General features: G+C 52.6%; 1 protein-coding gene across 2 annotated transcripts in view; it reads right to left on the reverse strand.

Annotated features, from left to right (window-relative positions):
• Positions 1–20,896, reverse strand: part of WNT7A (Wnt family member 7A) — a 61,592-nt gene extending 40,696 nt beyond the window's left edge. The window contains exons 1-2 of one of the 2 annotated variants that reach the window (XM_057506171.1): positions 20,553–20,896; positions 15,375–15,601 (exon numbers count right to left, since the gene is read on the reverse strand). In XM_057506171.1, the coding sequence (XP_057362154.1) occupies positions 15,375–15,601; positions 20,553–20,623 (298 nt within the window). In that variant the 5' untranslated portion in view covers positions 20,624–20,896. The remainder of the gene's footprint in view (positions 1–15,374; positions 15,602–20,552) is intronic. The other variant, XM_036911487.2, reaches the window with a different exon arrangement.
• Between the last annotated feature and the right edge of the window lie 434 nt (positions 20,897–21,330).

Raw genomic sequence — 21,330 nt, forward strand, 5'->3', positions numbered from 1 at the left:
CCGGCTCTTGCCACCTGCCTGACACAGCAGCTCTTATTCTCATGGCCCCTGTTATCACTGCTGTGAGTCACCTGCCATTTATAGGTCCATCCCATCCTCTTCCCTGTGGACTTGCGAGCCTCTCCAGGGAAGCCTGGGACCTGGCCCTCTTCGTGTCTGCATCCTCAGGATTAAAGGAGAGGGTGCATGTGAAATGCTTAATCCAGGCAGGCCAGCTCACCAGTGTCCCTGGACTGGGCACTTGGGGAGGTGGAGTCTCTGCCCTCTCCTCTCCCAACTGCACCTCAACTTTTGGGACTTGCTAAGTGGATTAATTGGACACCAACTGGGTTTCTTACTGTACACATTACGGTATTGGTATTAGAAACCATGTGTGCACAACACGTGCCCCACAGAGGGCCTGAGGCAGAGTAGTGCAGATGGGCAGCCACAGGATAGACATGTGCACATGGTGGGCCTCTGTTCTGGCAATTTGGCAGGCTGGATATCCGACCACACTTGTGTTATATGAAATTAAGAAATGCTGCATAAAATCTACCAGTGTTTGGCCGAATTCACAGGAAGGCAAGGGAACCCATTGAGGCCATAAATTGGAGACAGAACTGAACCCCAGCAGGGCAGGTAGGAACAGAACATGACCATCTTATGCTGCTGGGCTCTGCATAAGAGGGAGCTTTCGAATGAAGACCACAGACAGGAGACCAGGCCTCAAGCCCTGAAGAGGTGGGGCCTTGGAAAGGCGATAATTTGATGGATGGACTCCTAGAGACAGGGTAGCCTGGGGTCTCCCAGAGCCCCAGCGGAGCTAGGCACCAGCAAGCAGGTCAGACCTGGCCAGAACAAGGGGGTACGGGAGTGAGGAAACCAGGATCTCCAGAGAACTGGAGGCTTCATTCCTGCCTTCGCACAGATACCATTCTCACATTTACCCCGTGCGTGCTCCAGGACTCCTGAACCAAGGGGAAAGACGGGTCCCGGGCAGTAATGCTCCAGGACCTGGAGCAGGAATATAAAGCCCCAGGCACTAGCTCACACTAGAGCATCAAACACACAAGAAAATAATGTACTAGGGACAGCCAACAGTGAGATTAAACCCTCAACAATGTCAGAGAAAAGAATAACCTGATAGAGGGTATAAAGAAAACCAGATAGCTGGTGGGGGAGGGGGAAACCCTGTTCCACTGCTTTCTGGCTGTGTGTCCTTAGGTGAGTAACCTATCCTCTCCGTGTGGCAGTTCCACAATTCTAAAACAGAGACTACAGCCGCCTAATTTATTAGGAAAGCTGAGAGGACTAGAAAAAAATCAACAAAGGCAAAGCATTTAGCACAGAGCCTGGTATGAGAAGGTGGCCCCAAATATTAGATGTATTCCATTCTGTATTGATGATGGTGGTAACAGCTCCTTATGAGAGGGCTGTGAACCAAAGAGCGGGAGTTTTCATTTATCTTCATTCACAGTTGAGGAAACTCAGGCAGAGAGAAAGGTCTGGCCGGCCCAGATCACCCAACCGGGGAGCAGCAGAGCTGAGCTGCAGAGGTCCCCAGGTACCCCATGCAGACCAAGAGCTGTCCCCAGGGGTTAAATGACTCCACGGTGCAGCAGGTATGCTGGCAGACCCCAGCAGCTGAAAGGAGAGGGTGCCCCCCATCAGACCGAGAATGGAGGGTGCCAGTTGAGGAGGGGTGGGGGTGCTGGCAGTCCACTGAGATTGCCCTTCCCCCAGGCTCCTCCCTGGGGGTGGGACCAGAGGCGGGCAGGGGCTGCCCGCCCAGCCCCCTTTGTGGTCATTTGTATGCCGGGGTCCTCCATGCAGCAGGTGTCGGGCCCTGGGTCTCTCTCTGCCCTCGAGCAGTGCGTGACAAAGAGGTGATGGGGACAGACAGCCAACTAAACACAAGGGCAGTGACAGTAGCTTCTGTTCCCAGGCACGTCCCCCATCCCAGTCCCTAGGTGAAGAAGGACAGCCACACCCCAATATGTTTAACTCCCCTGAGCTCAAGGGGGATTCTCAGAGCAGAGTGGGCCAGGGCCTTCCCGTCCCAGCCGAGCTGCCTTCACCTCGCCCTCTGGGGTGCAAAGGCTGTGGCTGAGGGGCCAAGAGACAATGAGCTGTGACAGCTCTTGGCTTCAGAGCTCCCAGGGACCCAGGTGCCGGGGGCGGAAGTCCAGTGCTCCTGGATGCTAACGGGTCACTATTGACCCTGCCAGTGACCCTGATGTTGGCCTTGCTCACTAACATTAAACTGGCCCTACACAGTCCCACCTCCCTTTCTCCCAGTCCTCCCAGTGGCCCAGTGAGGAAACTGGCCTGGGCCTCAGGCTGGCCATGTAACTAACACCAGGCCTCTGACCTCTCTAAGCTCTGTTGTTTCCTCTGTGAAACGGGCACAATAACAGCGCCCTCTCATCAGGGGCTACTGAGTGGGCTGTGCCACAGAACTAGGGGAAGGTGCAGAGCCTGACAAGTATTAAGTGCTCAGCAAGTGCCGAGCATTGTTATTGTTTTTGTTACTGCCATTATTACCACGTTTGCCTCCTTGGGCTCCACAGTGCCCCGAAGGACAAGTCAGCTTCACACAGAGGCAAGTGCGTGGGGCTGATCCAGCATGTCTGCCCAGCCAAACCTCAGGTTCCCAAGGGGGCAGAGACCATGTCTGTCCTGCTCCCACTGTTTGCAACCCCCACTGTAATGGGGCGGGGGATGAGTGAATGAGAAGACCTGAGTCCCAGGTTCAACCCTGCCAGAAGCTGGATAACCTTGGGCATGACACTTAGCCTCTCTGAGCCTCCATTTCCAGATCTGTCACTATCATCTACTTTGTGGGAAGAAGTAGGTATCAACTGGCATAGAGCTGTGCTTAAATAAACCCTAGTGAGTATTACAGCGATTATATGATGACATTGCAAGTACACTGTCAGGAGGTACAGAGAGAAACTCCCCAATTTACTTTTCTTCATAGCCCTCCTGCCATTGTAGATTTATTATTGTCTATGCCTCACACCAGGCCTACTATGCCAGTGCCCCTTTAGAATATAATCCCCTTCAAGGCAAGCACTTTGCCCTGTTCCCTGTTGTGTCCCTAGGGCCTGACCCCTAGTAGATACTCAGTAAATACCTGTTGAATGAATGGAAGAAAGAAATTTCCAAACAGCAGCCAGCAATGCTGTGACCTTTACTTAGCACTTAGTATTTGCCAGGCTCAGAGCTAGGCTCTTTGGAAAAGTGCGCTCTCCTGTTCCTTGGGGAAACAACCCCAGCTGGGCTTCTGAGAGGGTCTGACCAGGCAGGTGTGGATTGGGATGAACTTTAGCCCATTCAGAACGACTTCCCCCTAGGGCATCAGCAGAGTTAGCCAGACAGAGGCTTGGCATTTTGTGTTTTGGGGGTTGGGGAGAGAAGAGTCAAAAGAATGTAGGACAGGTGGTGACAGGCGCAGGGGGCATCTGGGGTGGACACCTCTGAGCGCAGAGAAGCCAGCTCGATGCCCTCTGCAGGGAAAGGGCTCCAGGCCCAGAGAGAGCCCGTGTGACTGCCCCGACATGGTATAGCTGGTGGCAGGAACAGGTGAGCCGGGCAGCATGGGGGGAGCTGAAGCCATAAAAGCAAGCGGCAGGTCCCACTGGCCTGCACCATCCTGCCCTGGGCAGAGGGCCTGCTGTCCTCAGAATCAGAAAACAGACTCCCACAGCCACAGACAGGAAGCCCATGGGTTCCTCCCGGAATGATAGGTTCACAGGCCAGGCGGCTTGCCCAGGCAGACCTGGGGGGTTGGAACCAGGTTCCCCTCGCTCCCAGCATGGCGTACCCACCCTCACCACCGCATGTTCTCCTAGCTCTCAAACCAGCCATATCCCCAGGTAGATGTAACATCTAGAAGCCCAGGTGGCTTCAGCTCAGAACTCGGATAAGATGGAGCTGGTCAGTCTGTCCTCTCTGCTCCTTCATTTGGGTGGCCCTGAGCAACGACCCCTCCTCCCCGAGTCTCAGCTTCCCCATCTGTCAAACAGGAAACACCAGGAGAACGCTGCCAAGACGCCAGGAAGGTTCAGTGAAATCTGTGTGAAGAGCCCAGGCCCCTGGAAGGTGCTCAGTAAAGAGCCATGTTATCACTGAGATGAAAACGGGGAGCCGGCCTGGCGCCCTCCACACATTCCAGCTCCGTAACGATCCCGGCGGGCACAGAGGAAATACACCCATGTCCGAGCTTACCCGGAAGATTCCATTCCACCGCCCTGTGCGGCCGCTGTAAATGGTCTGCACCGGAATATTATCTGGGTGTATTTACGGTATCTTACTGGAAACCACAAAGTGCATTGTATTTTTTTTCTTTTTCTATTTAAAGCCAATGGGTCAGAGAGTGAGCAATCTGCAGTGACACAAGCTGAAATATATGATGATTTGGAAAATATACAGATGGAAAAAGGTTACTTTTGCCAGCCCTGTGGCATGGCACTTCACACCCCTGCTGGGCTCAGAGTGCCACATCTGGCTGCCTCCATCCGGAGGAATTAGAGGGCCTCTCCAGGAGCAACCGGAAGAATCGGGGGGTGCAGAGAGTGCTAAGTCTGGGCTGAGCCTGCCTAAGGTAACAGGCCCACTGAGATGGAGCTGGAGGGAGGGCACGTGCAGGCCCCCAGCCTCCTCTCCTGCCTCAGTTCCATCCAGGGGTCTCTCTTTGCACCAGCAAGGCTGGAGCACACTGCTGACCATCCATCAAGGGTCAACATCTGCCTCCATGACTTTGCACATGCTATTCCTCACCCAGGAAATGCCCTTCCTTCCCATCTGCCTGGTGAGATGTAACGTAGCCTGGTGGTTTCAAACCAGGGCCCTGGAGGCTGATAAATCTAGGTTCACAGCCCAGCTCTACTTCCCAGTGGCAGGGCCTTGGGTGAGTTAACTGACCTCTCAAGGCCTCAGTTGCCTCATTTGTAAAATGGGAATAATAAAATACCTGCTTCCTTAGGCTGTTAGGAGGATTAAATAAACCAAAGCACATGACAGGCTCAGCTCACACCTGGGGAGGGGTCAATAACCAGTAGTCTTATTAGATGCATTCCTGGTTGATCATATCCATCAGGATGCATGCAGGTCTATTGTCCCCTCTCTGAGGGCCCTACCTGGTATCCCCTCCCTTGTAGCCCAGCACCTTAGTTATCCTTATTTTGTGCTGAATTGAATTATTGGTCCCTTCCCACTAGGTTGTGGGGACTTGGATTATTTATCTGCGAAGCTTCAACAGTCGAATGAATGAATGAATGGCAGTGCATATAAAAGCATGTGAGTGTGTGTGTGTGTGTCTGTCTACCATATGAAAGCTGGAAAGAGAACATTATAACAAAAGACTCATCTCAAAGAATAGTGTCAGGAGAGCTAAAACCCAGGATGAACTGAGGCTCGCAAAAAAAAAAAAAATGCAAACGAGACAGAAAGTCCTTTGTTAGCTGTGTTCTAAGCAAGAATAGGGAAAGAATAGGTCTTTTGCTCCTGCAAGATGGCGTATTGTTAACAAATAGCAGAGAGAAAGTGGAGCTGGCCCACCCCTTGCTTCTGTCTCTCTCACTGGAAAGGTCTTCAAGTCTGTCCCTTCGAATGGTCATTAGCCCACCAGACATGTGCACCGTCCACTTTCACAGTGTGAGATGGGTGAAAAGATGGGCTGGATCCCCGGGGGGATTGCAGGCCCGGCAGGCTGCCCCGGGAGAGGGGAGGGGAGCTGCTTGAGTGACTGCTCGAGAGAGGTGGCGACAAATGACAAATGCAGTGGGAGCCAGAGCCCAGAAATGCATCAGAGTTACCCAGTTTGCAGACAGAGGAGGGCGGACTCCAGGGCCTGAATCCTAGGTCATCTGTACTCATCCCTGGAAAAATTCCGGCAGGGGAGTACCCAACAGGAGGCCATGAGTACTGGGAAAAGAATGCAGCCAACCCCAGGAACACACGAAGGGGAATCACATCTCTTTGCTGACACTAATGCTGGAGACATAGCAAATTTCTATATGTGCTAAGAATTTGAGTATCTTCCCACATCCTGTCTCTCCCCTGAGACAGGGGAGATAAATTCTGACAACTCCGCTCCCGGGCAAACCCTGAGTCTGGTACACAAAACCCAATGGGGTTGATTAGTCCGCATCTTTCATCAGCCTCTTTCTGCCCTCCCTTCCCCAACCCCTAGAGTCCAGGGGACCTGATCATTCTGGGTGCCCTGGCTCCTGGCAGGCTATCTGCAAGCCTTTTGTGGCTGCTTCTCCTTGCCATGCCCTCCCTCTCCTTGGTTGTGGACCAGTCCATTGCAAGTCACCTCTGCAGGCAGCCTCAGGGTCACAGTCCACCTGCTCACCACCCCAGGGCCTCCCCTCTTCTCAATCCCCAGAGCACATTTCAGCCCTGACTTTGCAGTCTGTCCCCTGTAGACAGTGAGTGCCCTGAGGGCAGAGCCCTCAGCCAATTCAGCAGCCATGAACCACACAGAAGATTCCAGTAAACATCTGTGGGATGGGTAAATGAGTAAATGGGTGGCGCACAGGCAGGTGTGGTGTGTCTTCTCGTGAGCGCTGTAACTGACATGGATTCAACCAAAAACACCTAGAGCAAAATTTAATAAAGTTCTATGAGTGTGGGAAGGCACAGCCACTATGGAAAACAGTATGGAGCTTCCTAAAAAAATTTAAAAAAGAACTACCATATGATCCAGCAATTCCACTTTGAGGTATTTATCCAAAGAAAATGAGATAACTATCTCAAGAAGATATGCATGCCCCCACATTCATCGCAGCCTCGTTGACAAAACCAAGACATGGAAGCAACCTAAGTGTCCATGATGGATGAATGAATAAAGAAAACATGCTATATGTGTACAATGGACTACTACTCACCTGTAAAATGAAGGAATTCCTGCCATTTGCAACAACATGGATGGGCCTTGAGGATATTATGCTAAGTGAAATAAGTCAGATAGAGGACAAATATATGGAGGATCTTAAAAAGATAAAAAACCAAACTAAAAAAAAAACACTGTCTGTATCTTACATGTTAAATATGTACTCTTCATTCTCTTTAATGCATTACTATATATACATTATCTAGTCACTTGAATGTTTTACTGTACCTATATAGAAAGCCAGGTATTCTGAATTTTGTGGCTGCTTTGAGGGACTTTCAAGGGTAATGTTGACTAGAGTACATTTCACCATCCACATCAATGTCAGAAGCTAGGATGTACCTCTGCTCGGCTCTTGAGGAAAGATGTTGGACTTGGGGATGAGTGAATACACTTTGGTGGACTCCTGGTCAGTTCAAAACCCACATTACAAGCACGGTCAGTGTGTGAGGGTCTCCTGAGTGGTATTCCCTGATGTGGGTGCCTCTGAGGAGCAGCTTCACTGGATGGTCAGTGAGTCCAAGGTCACGGAAGAGCAGGCACTCCAGGAGAAACCTGTGTGACTGTTTTCTTGTCTGCAGGACTTTTCAGGGCCTTTAATATATTGGTGGGCACTCTGGCTCTCTAGAGCAGGGAATATAGTGTTCTGAGTTTCCGAATTTATCACCCAAGGAGCCCTCCTTTTCCCCCTCAAAGCAGTAGAGGTGTGTGTTGGGGGGAGGGGATGGAGACTAGCATTCTGCTGAACAGACCCTGGGAACAGGTCCTCTGGAGTCATGCCGTGGAGCCAGGGTTTTCCCTAGTCCTTGACCTACCCAACATGTTTGTCCTATTTGAAGTCAGCGTAAAGATGGAAAGGAGTACTAATAGAATCCTGGGCTAAAATGATCAGAATGAAAACGTGTAGCAATGAATATTCCATCTTTTGGGTCAGAACAGAAAGCATTCACTCACAAGGCCCAGAGAAGAGAGTGTGCCTGTCTGAGGTGCCACCTAGACCCGGAGGTCAGAAGACAAACAAGACTTGCCCTTGTCCTTAAGACTCTGAGCAACTGCTGGCACTCAGGGTAGAGAGGAGTTGGGCAGTGTAGGGGGTCATGCGTTTCTTCCTGCATCTCCTGAGCACCTACTGTGTGCCATGCCCTGGGCCAGGTGCTTGGGGGTCTTGGGAGGAGATGAGTGACAGGACCAGGCTCTGTGGACTTCCCTATGTTCTGGGAGAAGACTGATGTTAGACACATCCTTGCAAAAAAGTAAGCAAAGTCACTTCTGAAAGACAACAGCACAGAGTAACCTACACTCAAGGCTCTCTCAGGCCAGATGATCCAGGAAGGCCTCCTGGCAGAGGTGGCATTTGAGTGCAGACCTGCATAGGGCTGGGCCAGGCAGCTTATCCACCATCACTCAGCAGTTTCTCCCCTTCACCCTTCTGTTCTGTCTCTTGCTCTGGAAGGCCTTGGGACAAGGGGCTGCACCAAGGAGGCCCCCCACATCCACTGAACCCACCCTTGGTGACCGTGCCCTCCAGGCACCAGGCACTGTGTCAGAGGCCTCTGCTCTCTCACAGAGCTGCCTTTTGGCCCAAGAGACAGATGAGAACAACACAGCTATGAATCATGGAGCACGTCCTGTGTGCCAGGCACAGTTCTGAGTGCCCCACGGGGAGTGAGTCATCTCACCTTCCCAATACCTGCGAGAGAGGCACTATTATCACTGCTGCTTGGGGTCAAGGTCTGCAGCTAGTAAATGGGGGAGCTGGGAGAAGCAAGAAGGTGGCTTCAGGGCTGAACCGTTACACAGCACTGCACACATGAGCAAATCAACAGACTGAGCCCTGGAGTAGTAAAATGATACAAAGGAAAATAGAAGGTGAGAGGGGGATAGGGACAGGTCGTTTACACTACAGAGGTGGTGACGTGAGCCAAAGATGGAAGGATAGGAGAGCAACCAGGCAGAGGGAACAGTCAGGGCTAAGGCCCTGAGGTTAGAAGGACTTTGGCACACTTGGTAGTAGGGAGAAAGTCAGCAGGGCTGGGGTGGAGATGGGATCAGAATGCAGGTCACAGAGGTCTGCAAAGGACAGGGACCTCTCGGTATTTTATTCCCAGAGCTTTAGGAATCCACTGTAAAGTTTTACATGGGGGATGCCATGACCAGAGCAATACTGGGAAGATGCTATGCTGGGTGGCTGTGTGGATCAAGGAAACGGAGGTATATTGGAGGCTGATGTCATTGCCCAGGTGACAACTCTAAAGATGAAGGTTTGAACCAGGAGGTGGTGAGAAGTGGACTGATGTGGCATATGTTTGGAGGTAGAGGTGATATGGAGAGCCTAGATGAAAAATCGCATGAATAGCCTCTCCCCATTCTGCTCTACATCTCCCCATTCAGCTGCATCAAGAATAAAATCCAGAGCATGCAACTCCAATTCCTTGAGCTTGTCTTCATCTGACACAGGCATGCAGATCTCATGGGAGGAGCAAGGGATGCCCTCTGATGGCCCGAACCCAGCGGCTGCCAAGTCTTAAGCCATGTGTAATGCTGCCACCCAGCAAGGTGGGCCATGTGATTCACCCATTCTGCAGATGGGCAGACTGAGATCCAAAAGATGAAATGCTTGCCCAGAGTTGTCAGGACAGTAGCGGTGGGGCTGGGATAGTCACAGCTGTGTGACCTTGATGCGGAGGCTGCACTGGCTGCCCCCCTGCCCAGGAGCAAGGCAAGGTTCTCAAACAGAGCCTCAAGAACCTCAAGGCTGGGAGGCTCCCACAGCACAAGAATCTCTCCCGCAATAGGGAACTCACAAAACGGCCACATGACATTGGGCAGCCTCTGCCTCACTCTGAGCCTGAGATGGAGGTGGACACACCTCCCTTCAAGGGTAGATGAAACCAAATGCAGTAACACAGGAGGAAGGGCTGTCTCAGCTCCTGGCTCCTCCCCCTCCTCAACAAAAAGGAAAGGCAGGATGGTGAAGCCCCACATGACCCATCCTCCCTGGGGTGCTGCCTGATCCAGCCCACCTCCCCTGCACCATGAGGCTATACAACGATGATGGTCAAACCTAGGGGAAAACACATAACCTGACAGAAAAATGGGCAAAAAGTATGAATAGGCAACTCAGACTAGAGTAAACATGCACAGCCAGTAACTGTGGAAAGAGGTTTCAACCGCATCACTTCTCAGGGACATGCACATCAAGCGACACTGAGCAAGTATTTTACACCTACTTCCTAAGCAAAACTGAAGAAGTCTGGACAACCCCAAGTGTTGGAGAGGCTGTGAATCAACACTGCTGGCTGGTGAGTGGCACTTGGCACAATCACCATGGGGAGGTTGACATTCATACCCTGCAACCTGCAATTCCATTCCTCTCTATACACCCAAGGGAAATGCATGCACATGGGTGCCAGGAGATGTGCATAAGGAGGCCTGTGGAGGCACTGTCAATAACAGCACATGCTTACAGGCAACACAGATGCCCCACGTGCAAAAGCAGGGATGCCTAGGTTGGAGTTAAAGTGGATTAACTGCAGCTATAAGGAACAATAGAGATAAGTTTTATTACTAGTAAGTGAAAAAGGCAAATTCTAAAAGGTTGCATATAATGTAATGTCTTTTCATTGTAAAATTAAATACAACTAAAACCAAGTAATTTAAGTTCATGAAATATATCAATATGACAAATTAGACACAAAGAAGCAAGGAATGGGAAACCCGATTCAGGATAGGGAAAGTGTGGCTTGGGAGACATGAGGGGTGCCCACAGGGCTGGGTGTAAATTACCTGTCTGTGCTCTAGTTGTTGGGTTGGGTGGTGGGCTCATTGTATTACTTAAGTAAAAAAGCCTGGAAGGGGAGGGAGTTGGGGGAAAGAGGGTAGGGGCCTTCTTACCCCCAAGGGCCACACTGAATAGCAATTGATAGAGCTGATGTGGGACCACACACCACACCCCAATAATCCCTGGCGTTTAAGAGCCATGAGTAGCCAGCCTGTCATCTCACATGAAGGCGCTGAAGCCTGACTCAGGTTACAGACCCCTGATTCACCACCCCCTTAGCAATCAAACTTCCATATCTTTGCTCTGCTGTTCCCTCTACCCGGGATCCCATTCACTCACTCCTGAAATTCTTCCCACCCTTCATGACCCAGGTCAAGAGCCAGCTCCACTGCCCAGTCCACTCTTCCCACCTTGGGGTCTGTCCTCTGAGCACCTACCACACCCCATATGCCTTTCCCTAAAGCACGGGCCAGTCTGCTTTTTGCCTGCTCATTGTTATGGGCTGACTTGTGTCCAAGCAAAATTCCTATGTTGCAGCCCTAACCCCCAGAACCTCCAAATGTGACTATAATTGGAGGTATAACCTTTAAAGAGGTGACTGAGTTAAAATGAGGCCATTAGGGTGGCCATAAACCAATCTGACTGGTGTCCATACAAGAAGAGAAGGTTAGGACACACAGAGACTCAAGGGCAGGTGCACAGAGGAAGACCATGTAAAAAGGCAGCCATCTGCAAGCCAAGGAGAGGTCTCAGAAGAAACCAGACCTGCTGGCACCTTGATCTTGGACGTCCAGCCTCCAGAACTGTGAGAAAATAAACATCTGTATCTAAGCCACCAAGCCTGTGGTACTTAGTTATGGCAGCTGGAGCTACTAACAGATTCATGAGCAGTCCCTCTCCTGAGAGACGACCTGAGTGGGGCTTCCAGACCTGGCCAACAGACTGTTGCCCTTGGCCACTGGGATTGGTTTGTGGGGGACACACAACCGGAAGTCAAGCCCTGTTAGCTGATCCAATCAGAGTGAGCCTGAGGACTTTTGCAGGTGCTGCCAGAGAAAAGCTAAAGCTCTTCCTGCAGAACTTGAGTCTGGAAGTTGTGGCACTAGCTCTAACGGCCATCTTGCTTCCCAAGAGGTGGCTCTGGGGTAGGTAGAAGCCGACCCCACCTGTGGTCCGATCCATTCTGACAGTCAGCACCATCTCTGAGTCTCCAGTTACTTAGGAAAACACAAATTCCCTTTTTGCCCAAGGTGACCTGAATTGGGTTTCAGTCTCTAGCATCCAAGAAATATGCCCATGGCCTTCTCAGATCTATGCAGCAAAACCCAGAACAACCAGAAGAGGAAACAGAACCAGGAAACACAGGCAGAGCTGAGGACTAGAGTGGAGGTTGAGGAGATGGTGAAAGGTCAGCCTTCAGGTCTCAATGTGGGATGGAGAACCTATGCCAGGGGCTGGCTGCTCACCCCAGTGTCAGTTTTCCCCTTCTTCCTCAGTCACAGATCCTTAGCAGGTTTCATACCTGCTCTGAATAAAAGACTACATCCCCCAGCTTCCTTTGCAGCTAGGTGCAGTCATGTGACAAAGTCCTGGCCAATGAGATATAAGCAGAAGGTATGGGGTGGAGCTTTGGGGAAGTCTCTTGAAAGGCAGGTGATGTGTCCTGTCCAGATTGTGGGCTTGATGTCCAGGGCTCCTAAAGTCAAGGACTATGCTCTTGATCCCTCACCTATAAGGCAGACTTTGTTAGCTGGCCGTTCCCGGAAAGAGGCAACCTCATAGCGGGGCAAGCACTGATGAGGAGCACAGAAAGTCTAAATTTAAGACTTGCTTCTTGATGTCCTCTGGCTCTCACTCCCTTCCAGGTCCCACGGGGCTGTTGCCCTAGCATCGCTATCCCGTGGGTTTTCTTGGGCTTTTCTCTTTGCTGGAATTCCCTGAGGCTGCCTCTACCTACCCAAGTCCTCCCCTTGAAAAACGTTCCTTGTCTCAGGCCTCTGCTCCTCCCTGGTTGTACACCAGCAGTGTACACTGGTGGTATTCCTCTACCTCAGCCTGCAAACGATCCCTCCATGCTGCAGCTCCAGCCAGCTGGGGTGGCTGCTGGACAGCAGGGGCTCCCTGCCCCATAGCCCTCCGATGCACGATTACAATGCTGGGCAATGGGTTTTGCTGGGATCAACCCAGTCCTGGGAGACCTGCCACTCACTTTTGTTGACCCTGGGCAAACCCCTTCTGAGCCTGTTTCCTCATCTGTGACATCTCATATATCAGCAAGACGCACATTTAAAATAAAGCCCCGGCCTGGGTCCCAGGAACGGGCAATCAGGTTTGTAAGCCAGAGAAGGCAGAAAAAAAAACAGAGAAGGCTCACAAGATGGGGGTTTCAGCAACTTAAATTGTAGTCCCAGGGTTGATGCCAGCTTCTGGCGTGAACTGAGGCAGCCCCATCTCCCTCTGGGCCTCAGTTCTCCTCCTGAAACGTGAGCTCCAACGTTGGGAAGAGGAAGAAGAGCAGATGGTACAAGGCCGACTTCTACCCCAAAGATGCCGGAAGCAGCGTACTTGCAGGGAGGGGCTATGTGAGAGGCCACCACGCTCCCTGCCACCTTCACCTGGAACTGGGGGTCCCAGGATGCCAAGGCACCTACAGAAGGTGGAGGTAAAGTAAGACCAGCTATAGGACCGAGATGACGCGGTCCTCCTCTCAAGTAGGGAGAAGAAAACATTCCGTGGTGAAGGTGGCCGGGGAGCCCCACCGGGAGCCCCACCCTCATGAAGCGGGCGTTCCCAACAGGTGAGGGATAGATTCGGGCGGTGCCGGATGCCTGCCTGACGGCAAAAAGCGTCACGGTGCGGGGCTTTAGGAGACCTGGATGCTGGAGGGGCCCGATGCCCACAGAGAATGGGGGCTCCAGGGTACCGGCTGCGGTAGAGGATTTGAGGCAGAAGGAACGCGTGGTGCTGAGGCCCCTGGAGCAGGACCCAGTGTGGTGTGCTGGGAAACGGGGGGAGCCTAGGTGTGCAAGGGTGGGGGGAAGATGGTAGCAGATGGGACAGGGGGCAGCAGGGGCCTAATGAACAGCTGGGATTTCATTCTGATATGAGGAGAAACCTCTATAGGTTTTTTTTCCTCATTCTTTTACTCTTTCCTTGTAAGAGCTTCTTTTTTTAAAATTATTATTTTTATTTATTTACAATTTTTATTGAAATATAGTTGACATACAACATTATATTGGTCTCAGATGTACAACATAGTGATTCAACAATTATATACATTACTAGATGCTCCCCACAATAAGTGTAGTTACCATCTGTTACTGTACAAAGATATTACAATATTATTGGCTATACTTCCTATGCTGTACTTGCATCCCTGTGGCTAATTTACTTTATAATTGGAAGTTTGTCCCTCTTTATTCCCTTCACCTATTTCACCCCTTCCCCCGCCCTCCTCCCCTGTGGTAACCAACAGTCCTTTGCCTGTGTTTATGAGTCTATTTCAGTTTTGTTTGTTTTGTTTTTTAGATTCCACATATAAGTGAAATCATATAGTGTTTGTCTTTCTCTGACTTATTTCATTTATCATAAAACCCTCTAAGCCCATCCATGTTATCGCAAATGGCAAGATTTCATTCTTTTTTATGGCCGAGTAATACTCTGTTGTATATATGTACCTCCATAGGGTTTTAAGCAGGGAAATGACTTGATCTGATTTCCATTTACAAAGGACAACCCTTCCCCCATGAGGGTCTGCAGGATGGCCTGGGCTAGCAGGGTGATGGGGGTGCCTGAGAGCTCAGATATGCCAGCTGTGTGTGTGACACAGGGGGAGGAAATGAGGACATGGAGAAGAGGCTAGATTTGGGGCTAAGGGAGCGAGAGAACTCAGGCATGCCCTTAGAGCAGTCCAGCAATCTGCATGAACCACTCCAGCCCAGAAGGACAGAGGCTGACCTGACTTTCAGGGACATTCACAGCTCAGAAGGAAGACTGCAGGGTTCTTGGCTCCCCAGACCACACACACACACACAAGCCAGAACCACAAATGGCCTTCCCTTCACCTATCAGGGCTTCCTGGTGACCGACCCCCTTTCCACCAGGCTTTTCTCATGATTGCTGTAGAAACCAAATGTGTGGCCCGACACTTTGTGCACACACATGCACGTTTGAACAACAGACAATTCCCATAAAACAGGGGTTTGCAAATTCAAATGCCCACAGTGGCTGGTGAGTTAAATAAGGGGACTGAGTGTTGAGGGAGTGGTGGGGACTATGGCAATGAATGGTCTTCACAGGGAAAGAAGGAAGCTGTGTTCTCAGTTCCAGCCCATCCTAACCATGTGGGCACATGTGTAAGTAGATCTGCCAATTCTTCAAAAGCCAGAAATTCATATTTTTAGGTGAAATAGCTCATTTTTTAAATTGGGTTTCAATTTAAAAGACAGCATCAGTGCTATCTTGATCAGTGACACCTGGGCCACTGATTGCTGGTTGCAATCTGCCATGAACAGTGGGGTTCTGGATTCAAATGAGAGGGCTGACCCTCACCTGGAGACCTGAACCTAAGTCATGGCCCTGGCAGAATCCCACGGTTGGGAGGGGCATTCCAGCACGGGGCAGGTGAGGGGGTCCCAGAAGGCTCCTGAGGGTATGCTGGTCTCCCATAGCCCAGAAGACCATGCTTGGGGTGTCTGGGTGAGCACATACCCACTTTGAGCTCCTTCCCGAAGACGGTGCGCTCCCCCAGTGCAGAGCAGTTCCAGCGGCCATTGCGGAACTGAAACTGACACTCGTCCAGGCCCATTTGCGAGCCTTCTCCTATGACGATGATGGCGTCGGGCCGGCTCTGGCAGATCGCCCGCTGTCTGGGAGCCAGGCCTGGGATCTTGTTACAGATGATGCTCGCGCCCAGAGCTACCACCGAGGAGAAGCCACTGGAGTAGGGGACACAGAGAGATGGAGTGTTAGGCTAGCAAGGTATGGGGCACTCCGACATGCCCCCCCTGGGTGGCTGGCCGGCCCTGGCCATCCCCCCACAATGCCCCCTTCCCAGCAGGGGTCTCCCATCTTCTTTGATACTGCACCCCACCCCATGCTACAGTTTATAATCCCACATTGGTACTTGTGCAATGTGTATATTCCCTTATTAGTGAGGCTTGATTTCCTTTTTATATACAAAAAAAAAAAAGCATACGTCACAAACATAACATTGAGTGAACAAATCAAGTTGCTTTTGCATTTATGGCAGGGTTCAATTGAGATGAAGCTTAAAGTCATGCAAAATAGAACCCAGTATTGTTGAGGAATCATCTTTGTGTGGTAAAACCGCAAGGGCAAGCAAGGGAATGATAAGTACAAAGTTTCACGTAGCAGTTGCCTCTGAAAGGGGGGTAGGTTCACAGATATTCATTTAAAAAAAATCAATAGATGTTACATATGATTTGCATGTCTATATGGTTTTTTGTTTACATATGCTCTGGTATGTACCTCTCTCTTACATTACCAAAAAATCTTTACAAAGTAATTGTGGATAGAAGTTCTAGTATTTTCTTTCCGCATGCCAATGGAGTATGTCTATCTCACTCCGGACATGACTGGTTTAAAGGATGCTCATGACTATTCTGGCAGGAGTTCCAATCTCTGTAACTCATTCACTGCCCAGATACATACTGGACTCCTCTCATGTGCCAGACAGCACGCTGGAAGGCAGATGAAGCCCTGCCCTCCAGGGGCTGTGGAAGGAGGTTACACACATGTCACAAGTGAATAGAACAGGCCACTTCAGACAGTGATAAACACTATGAAGAAAGTAAATGTAGATTCTACGATGGCTACTAAGGGTGGTTTTGGGAGGGAAGAGACAGGGACCTCTTTAGCTGGCATGGTCAAGGAGGGCCTCCTGGAGGAGGTGACAGTGCAGCAGAGGTCTGAATGGTCAGGATCCAGCTGTGGGAAGTCTGAGGAAGAGTATTTTGGGTAGAGGGAACAGAAGATGCCAAGTTCTGGGAGGAGTACAAGCTTGGGATCACCAAGGAATATAAAGAACCCACAGAAGCTGCTGCAGAACCTCAGAGAGGGTAGAGTTTGGGGAGAGGATCTGGCTGAGGGCTGGGATTTTCGCAGGATGACATCAGGAAGCACTGGGGGGCTGTAAGCTGGATACTGATAGGATTCCATCCTGCCAGCCCCATGGGGGAAAGGACTGTGGGTGCCAGGGAGAGGGACTGACAAGAGGTGGTGGTGGCTGGGCCTCAGTGGCAGTGGTGAGGTTGGCCACAGATGGAGCTGACAGACTTGCTGAGGGGCTGATGAACAGGGCAGAGTAGAGGGGAGGGATGGGGAAGGATAAAGGGAAAGAGAGGCGTCAGTGTGACTCCTGGGTATCTGGCCTGAGGGCGGGGCCATTTCCTAATATCTAGATAGCTCCAAACAGGCTCCAGGGGTAATTCTGATGAGGCAGGTATCCCTCACTTTACACAAAGATGGCCCACTTGTCTGGCTTTTAAAGAGGACACCTCACCCCTGATGTCTCACTCTGGTTATAATAATTAAAGCTCCCATTTATTGAGGGCTACAGTCAGTCCTGGGCTAAGTGCTTCATGCTCCACATCCTGGGGCTTAGCGAAGGGAAGTTGTTCTGGAATTGGAATTTCTTAAAGTGAGGCTCCCCTGTACCAATGGCACGGGAGATGAGGGGACCCCACTCCTTTCCAAGTGTATAACTGGCCACTCTTGCCTCTTCCTACTGACCACACCAGCCCTCTTCCTACCACAAGCCCTTTGCACATGCTGCTCCCTCTGCCTGAAAGCTCTCATTCCCTGAGCTTCATATGCTTGGCTTCTTAACATCATTTGTCCTTCATCATTCATGTGACCTCAAGGTCATCTCCCTGACCTTCCCAGCTAAGGGAACCTGCCTCTGCATCCCACCACTTAAAACTTTCCAGTACAATCTCTGTTTTGTTTACTGGGTTCTCTTGATTGGCCATGGTCTTTTGAAGCTTTTAATGTTTAATGTATGTGTTTGTTTTCAATTCATGTGCTCACTTGTTCATCTCCTGTCCTTCTCAATAGACTGTGAGCTTTTTGAGGGCAAGGAGGCTGTCTGCCAGATCACTAAATGTCCACGGAATGAATGGGTTTGGAGTGGAGCTTCAAAAATGCCACTCAGGGTGAGTACCTATTACACAGCAGGTGCCCTTCCCACCCTGCATATGCGATGAATACACCACTGAGCTTTCCCTCCATCCCTACTATGCCAAGGCAGTATGGCACAGCCATTAGCCCGTGTGACCTTTCTCACCAGCTCTGTTGGGCAGGAAGCACCATATCCATTTCACATGCCTTAAAACTGATGCTCACAGAGACTGAGATCGAAAGGCTAGCAAGTGAGGAGTCTGAAATAGGAGCCTGGCTGGAGCTCTCATTCATTCCTTTCAGGCAGTAAAAGAGAGTCTAACACAGAGCTAGGATGTTTGAACTGTTTGAGAAATCAGCATAGAAAGGTTATGTCAAGTGGAGACTTTTTGGTAATAAGTCAGGAAGAACCTCTGAACACCTAGCTGACCACCAGGGAATTCCTACACCAGCAGAGAAGATAATGATATATTTGGGTCAAAAGTGCCTAGGAATGCTAGATAGTCTAGCAGCTAAGAGGTCAGGCCTAAGGTTCCATTGAAGCTTCTTCACCTCCCAGCTGTGTGACCTTGGGCAAGTTATACCCCGTCTCTGTACTTTGTTTTCCCATGAATGAAATGAGGATAATGATAGCAAGTCCTTACCTCATAGAGTTGATGTGCAAGTGAAATGTGCTAAAACATGGAAAGTGCTCAGAATGTGCCAGGCACACAGCAAGTGCTCAGTGAAGTGTGCTGCCGAGGCTACTCTTGTTGGATCTGTTACAAGGGGCTAGTCCTTGAGTTACTTGACTATCTAAACAAAATAGGAATTTAAAAAAACTCATTCAGAAGTATTTTTATTTAAACAAAGCCTCTTGGAGACATAATTCCCTAAAAGAAAAAACCGACACGGTCTTGAGAAAAGCACACATCTGAACAGGGAGAAGCCCTTTACATCTGGGGACCTGGAAAGCCTCTTAAGGACTTTGGGACTTTACCCGTGGTGCCCATTTTACAGATGGATAACAGAGGTCTAGAGGGCAGCAGGGCCTGGCCCCAAATGACCCTGCAACTCCTTCTCCCGACTTGGACCTCACCCCGCCCCAAAGGACGGCCGCGGGGCGGAAGGCCGGCGCCCTCCGTGTCTCCCCAGCTCCCTAGGCGGCAGCTGGGCCCCCACGGGGCCAGTGAGGTCTCGGCGCCGGCAGGAGGTCGAGCGGGCGCGGCAGCCAGGGGAGGTTATTTTATGTTGTTTTCCCTTTCTCTCTCCTTTCCCCGGTCCCTCCGCCCCGTTTCTAATTAAAAAGAAGATAAAGCCGCACGCGGCCAGCGCCAATCAGCCCGACCGGCTTCCTGGATGCTGGGTGCGCGCGGGGTGGCGGGGCGCGGGCCAAGATGAAGATTAAAGCAGGGAAAAGAAAAGCCACCCAGACGCGCGCGAATCAATAACACTTAAAACACACCAGCAGGCAGACAGCGCGCGAGCCCCGCAGCCGCCTCTCCGCCTGCGGTTGCCTGTCGGCCTGCGGTCGGGGCTGGCGGTCGCAGCGCCCACTGTGCGCACCTGCTTGCGGCCACCGCCGATCGACTTGCGAAATCCGCGCTCCAGAGACTCGGGGTGGGGAAAGGGGAGGGGTGGTGACAAAACACAAAGGCGCTGCCACACACACACACACACACACACACACACACACACCCCTCGCCGCAGCCCCCGCAGCCTGATGTCCCTTCCCCGGTTCTCTGCTGGGGGTGGGCGGGCGGGTTGTGTGCAGGTGGCCCACAGAACCTCTATCAATCCAGAAAGACCCCCACCCCCACCCCTGCGCGCGTCACACGCGTTATCTCCTAAGTACAAAGGGTGACGGGCCCTGCAAATGCAGCTCCAAGACGCGTCCCGAGCCCCCGGGCCCCAGCCTCAGCCGGAGTGCCGCCCCAGGCCCCACCTCCGTAGAAGTGCGGAGGTGAAGCGGAAGGGCTGCTCCGTTCGCGCGCCGGCCGGCTCGGTGCGCAGTTTTAGGGGGCCGAGGGTCCGGCCTCTCTTTGGTGCTGGCTCTGCGGGTCAGTCTCCCTGGGTGTCTCGAGCCATCTCTCGCCCTACCTTTGTGTATGTTTGTTGGGAGTGGGAGGCGCTGTCCCTTTGGCTTGGAAAAGGGCTCCCGGAGTACGAGGGTCCTTGGAAATAGGGTGTTGCCAGTGCTCTAAGCAGTGGTTCGTGTTTTTGCCAGCGAACGTCCCTCCTCCTGGGTACCTGTTCCCTGTTGCACAGACTGGCCCCGCCTGCCACCCGGGGGCTGCCCTGTCTCTAGGAGTGGCGGTGCCCGCTCCTCTGTGAGTAGAGTTCCTCTCGGGCTTTAGGGGCTGAGCTCCCTGGGAGCGGCAGTGCTGCTGGCTCCTGGCTGCGCTGTTCCTGCTGGACTTTCTGCTCCTGTGTCGGGGTCTGAAGGGTCCCAGGAGGAGAATGACCCTTTGCCCAGCTCTCCCTTTTCAGAGTTCCCCAAGCTGGAGCGTCCGTACTGGCTGTCTCCGTTTCTGGGGGCTGCCAGATTCAGACATCCTCGGGAGAGCCGGTCCCTCTGCCCGAGTCTCTCGAGCTGTGCGCGTCCCTGGGGGGCCTTTGTGCGCCCACCGCTCCCGCACCGCGCCCACCCAGCCTCTCTGAAAGGCCGAAGAAGTTGGTGGCTGGCGGCGGCTCGCGGGCGGCGCACCCATCCCCGAGCCACGCCAAGTTTGTCGGGACACGCGTGCAGGGGGTGCGAGCGGCCCTTACCCGATCCGGAGGTAGACCATGCCCAGGCTGAGAAAGAGGTGGCCCAGGCAGCGCCGTGCTTTCCGATTCATAGTCCCCGCTGGCCACCGGGGCCGCGGGCCGGGCTCTGCTGATCCCGCGGGCCGGCCCCGGCGGGGCAATCAACATAGCCCGCCCGGGAGGCGCTGGCCGAGGCGTCCCCGGGGCCGTCTGTCCGTGCGCCCGTCCGCGCGCTCGGCGCCTGAGCCTCGCCGGGAGCGCGGGAGCCACAGAGCGGGAGGAGGGAGGGAGGAGCGAGCGCGGCGCGGGGCGACGCCGGGCTGCGCGCGAGCGGCCGGTGCAAGTGTGGGAAACGCGGGGAGCGCGGGGGCGCTGCAGCCGCCCGCCCCCGCCCCTCCCTCTGTCCTTTCTCCTGTCCCTCCCCCGCCCGCCTCCCCGGAGCGCCCGCCCCGCACCCCCGCGCCCGCGGGACCGGGCCGCCTGCTCCCAGCGCGCGCTCGCGCCTTGCCCCCCGCGCTCCCGTGGCGCCCCCTCCCGGCTCCCGGACGCGGAGCCGAAGTGGGGGACTGTGGGAGTCCGCTCGTCCCCCAACCCCGTCGCTAACTCGCAAGTTGCGGGCCGAGAGTGCGCTCAAAGACTGCCCTCTGGGTGTGGGAATCGAGGCTCGGCCGAGAGCCCTCGCTGCCTCGCCTGCCCCCACGTCCTCTCCCCTCCCGCCGAGCGAACAGAGCTGGGGGGTGTTGGGTAGCACCTGGTACCCCTTTCCCCGGACTTCCGAATCCCAGCCTCAGGGAAGGGC

The sequence above is a fragment of the Manis pentadactyla genome, chromosome 1, assembly GCF_030020395.1.
Source record: "Manis pentadactyla isolate mManPen7 chromosome 1, mManPen7.hap1, whole genome shotgun sequence".
Lineage (NCBI taxonomy): Eukaryota > Metazoa > Chordata > Mammalia > Pholidota > Manidae > Manis > Manis pentadactyla.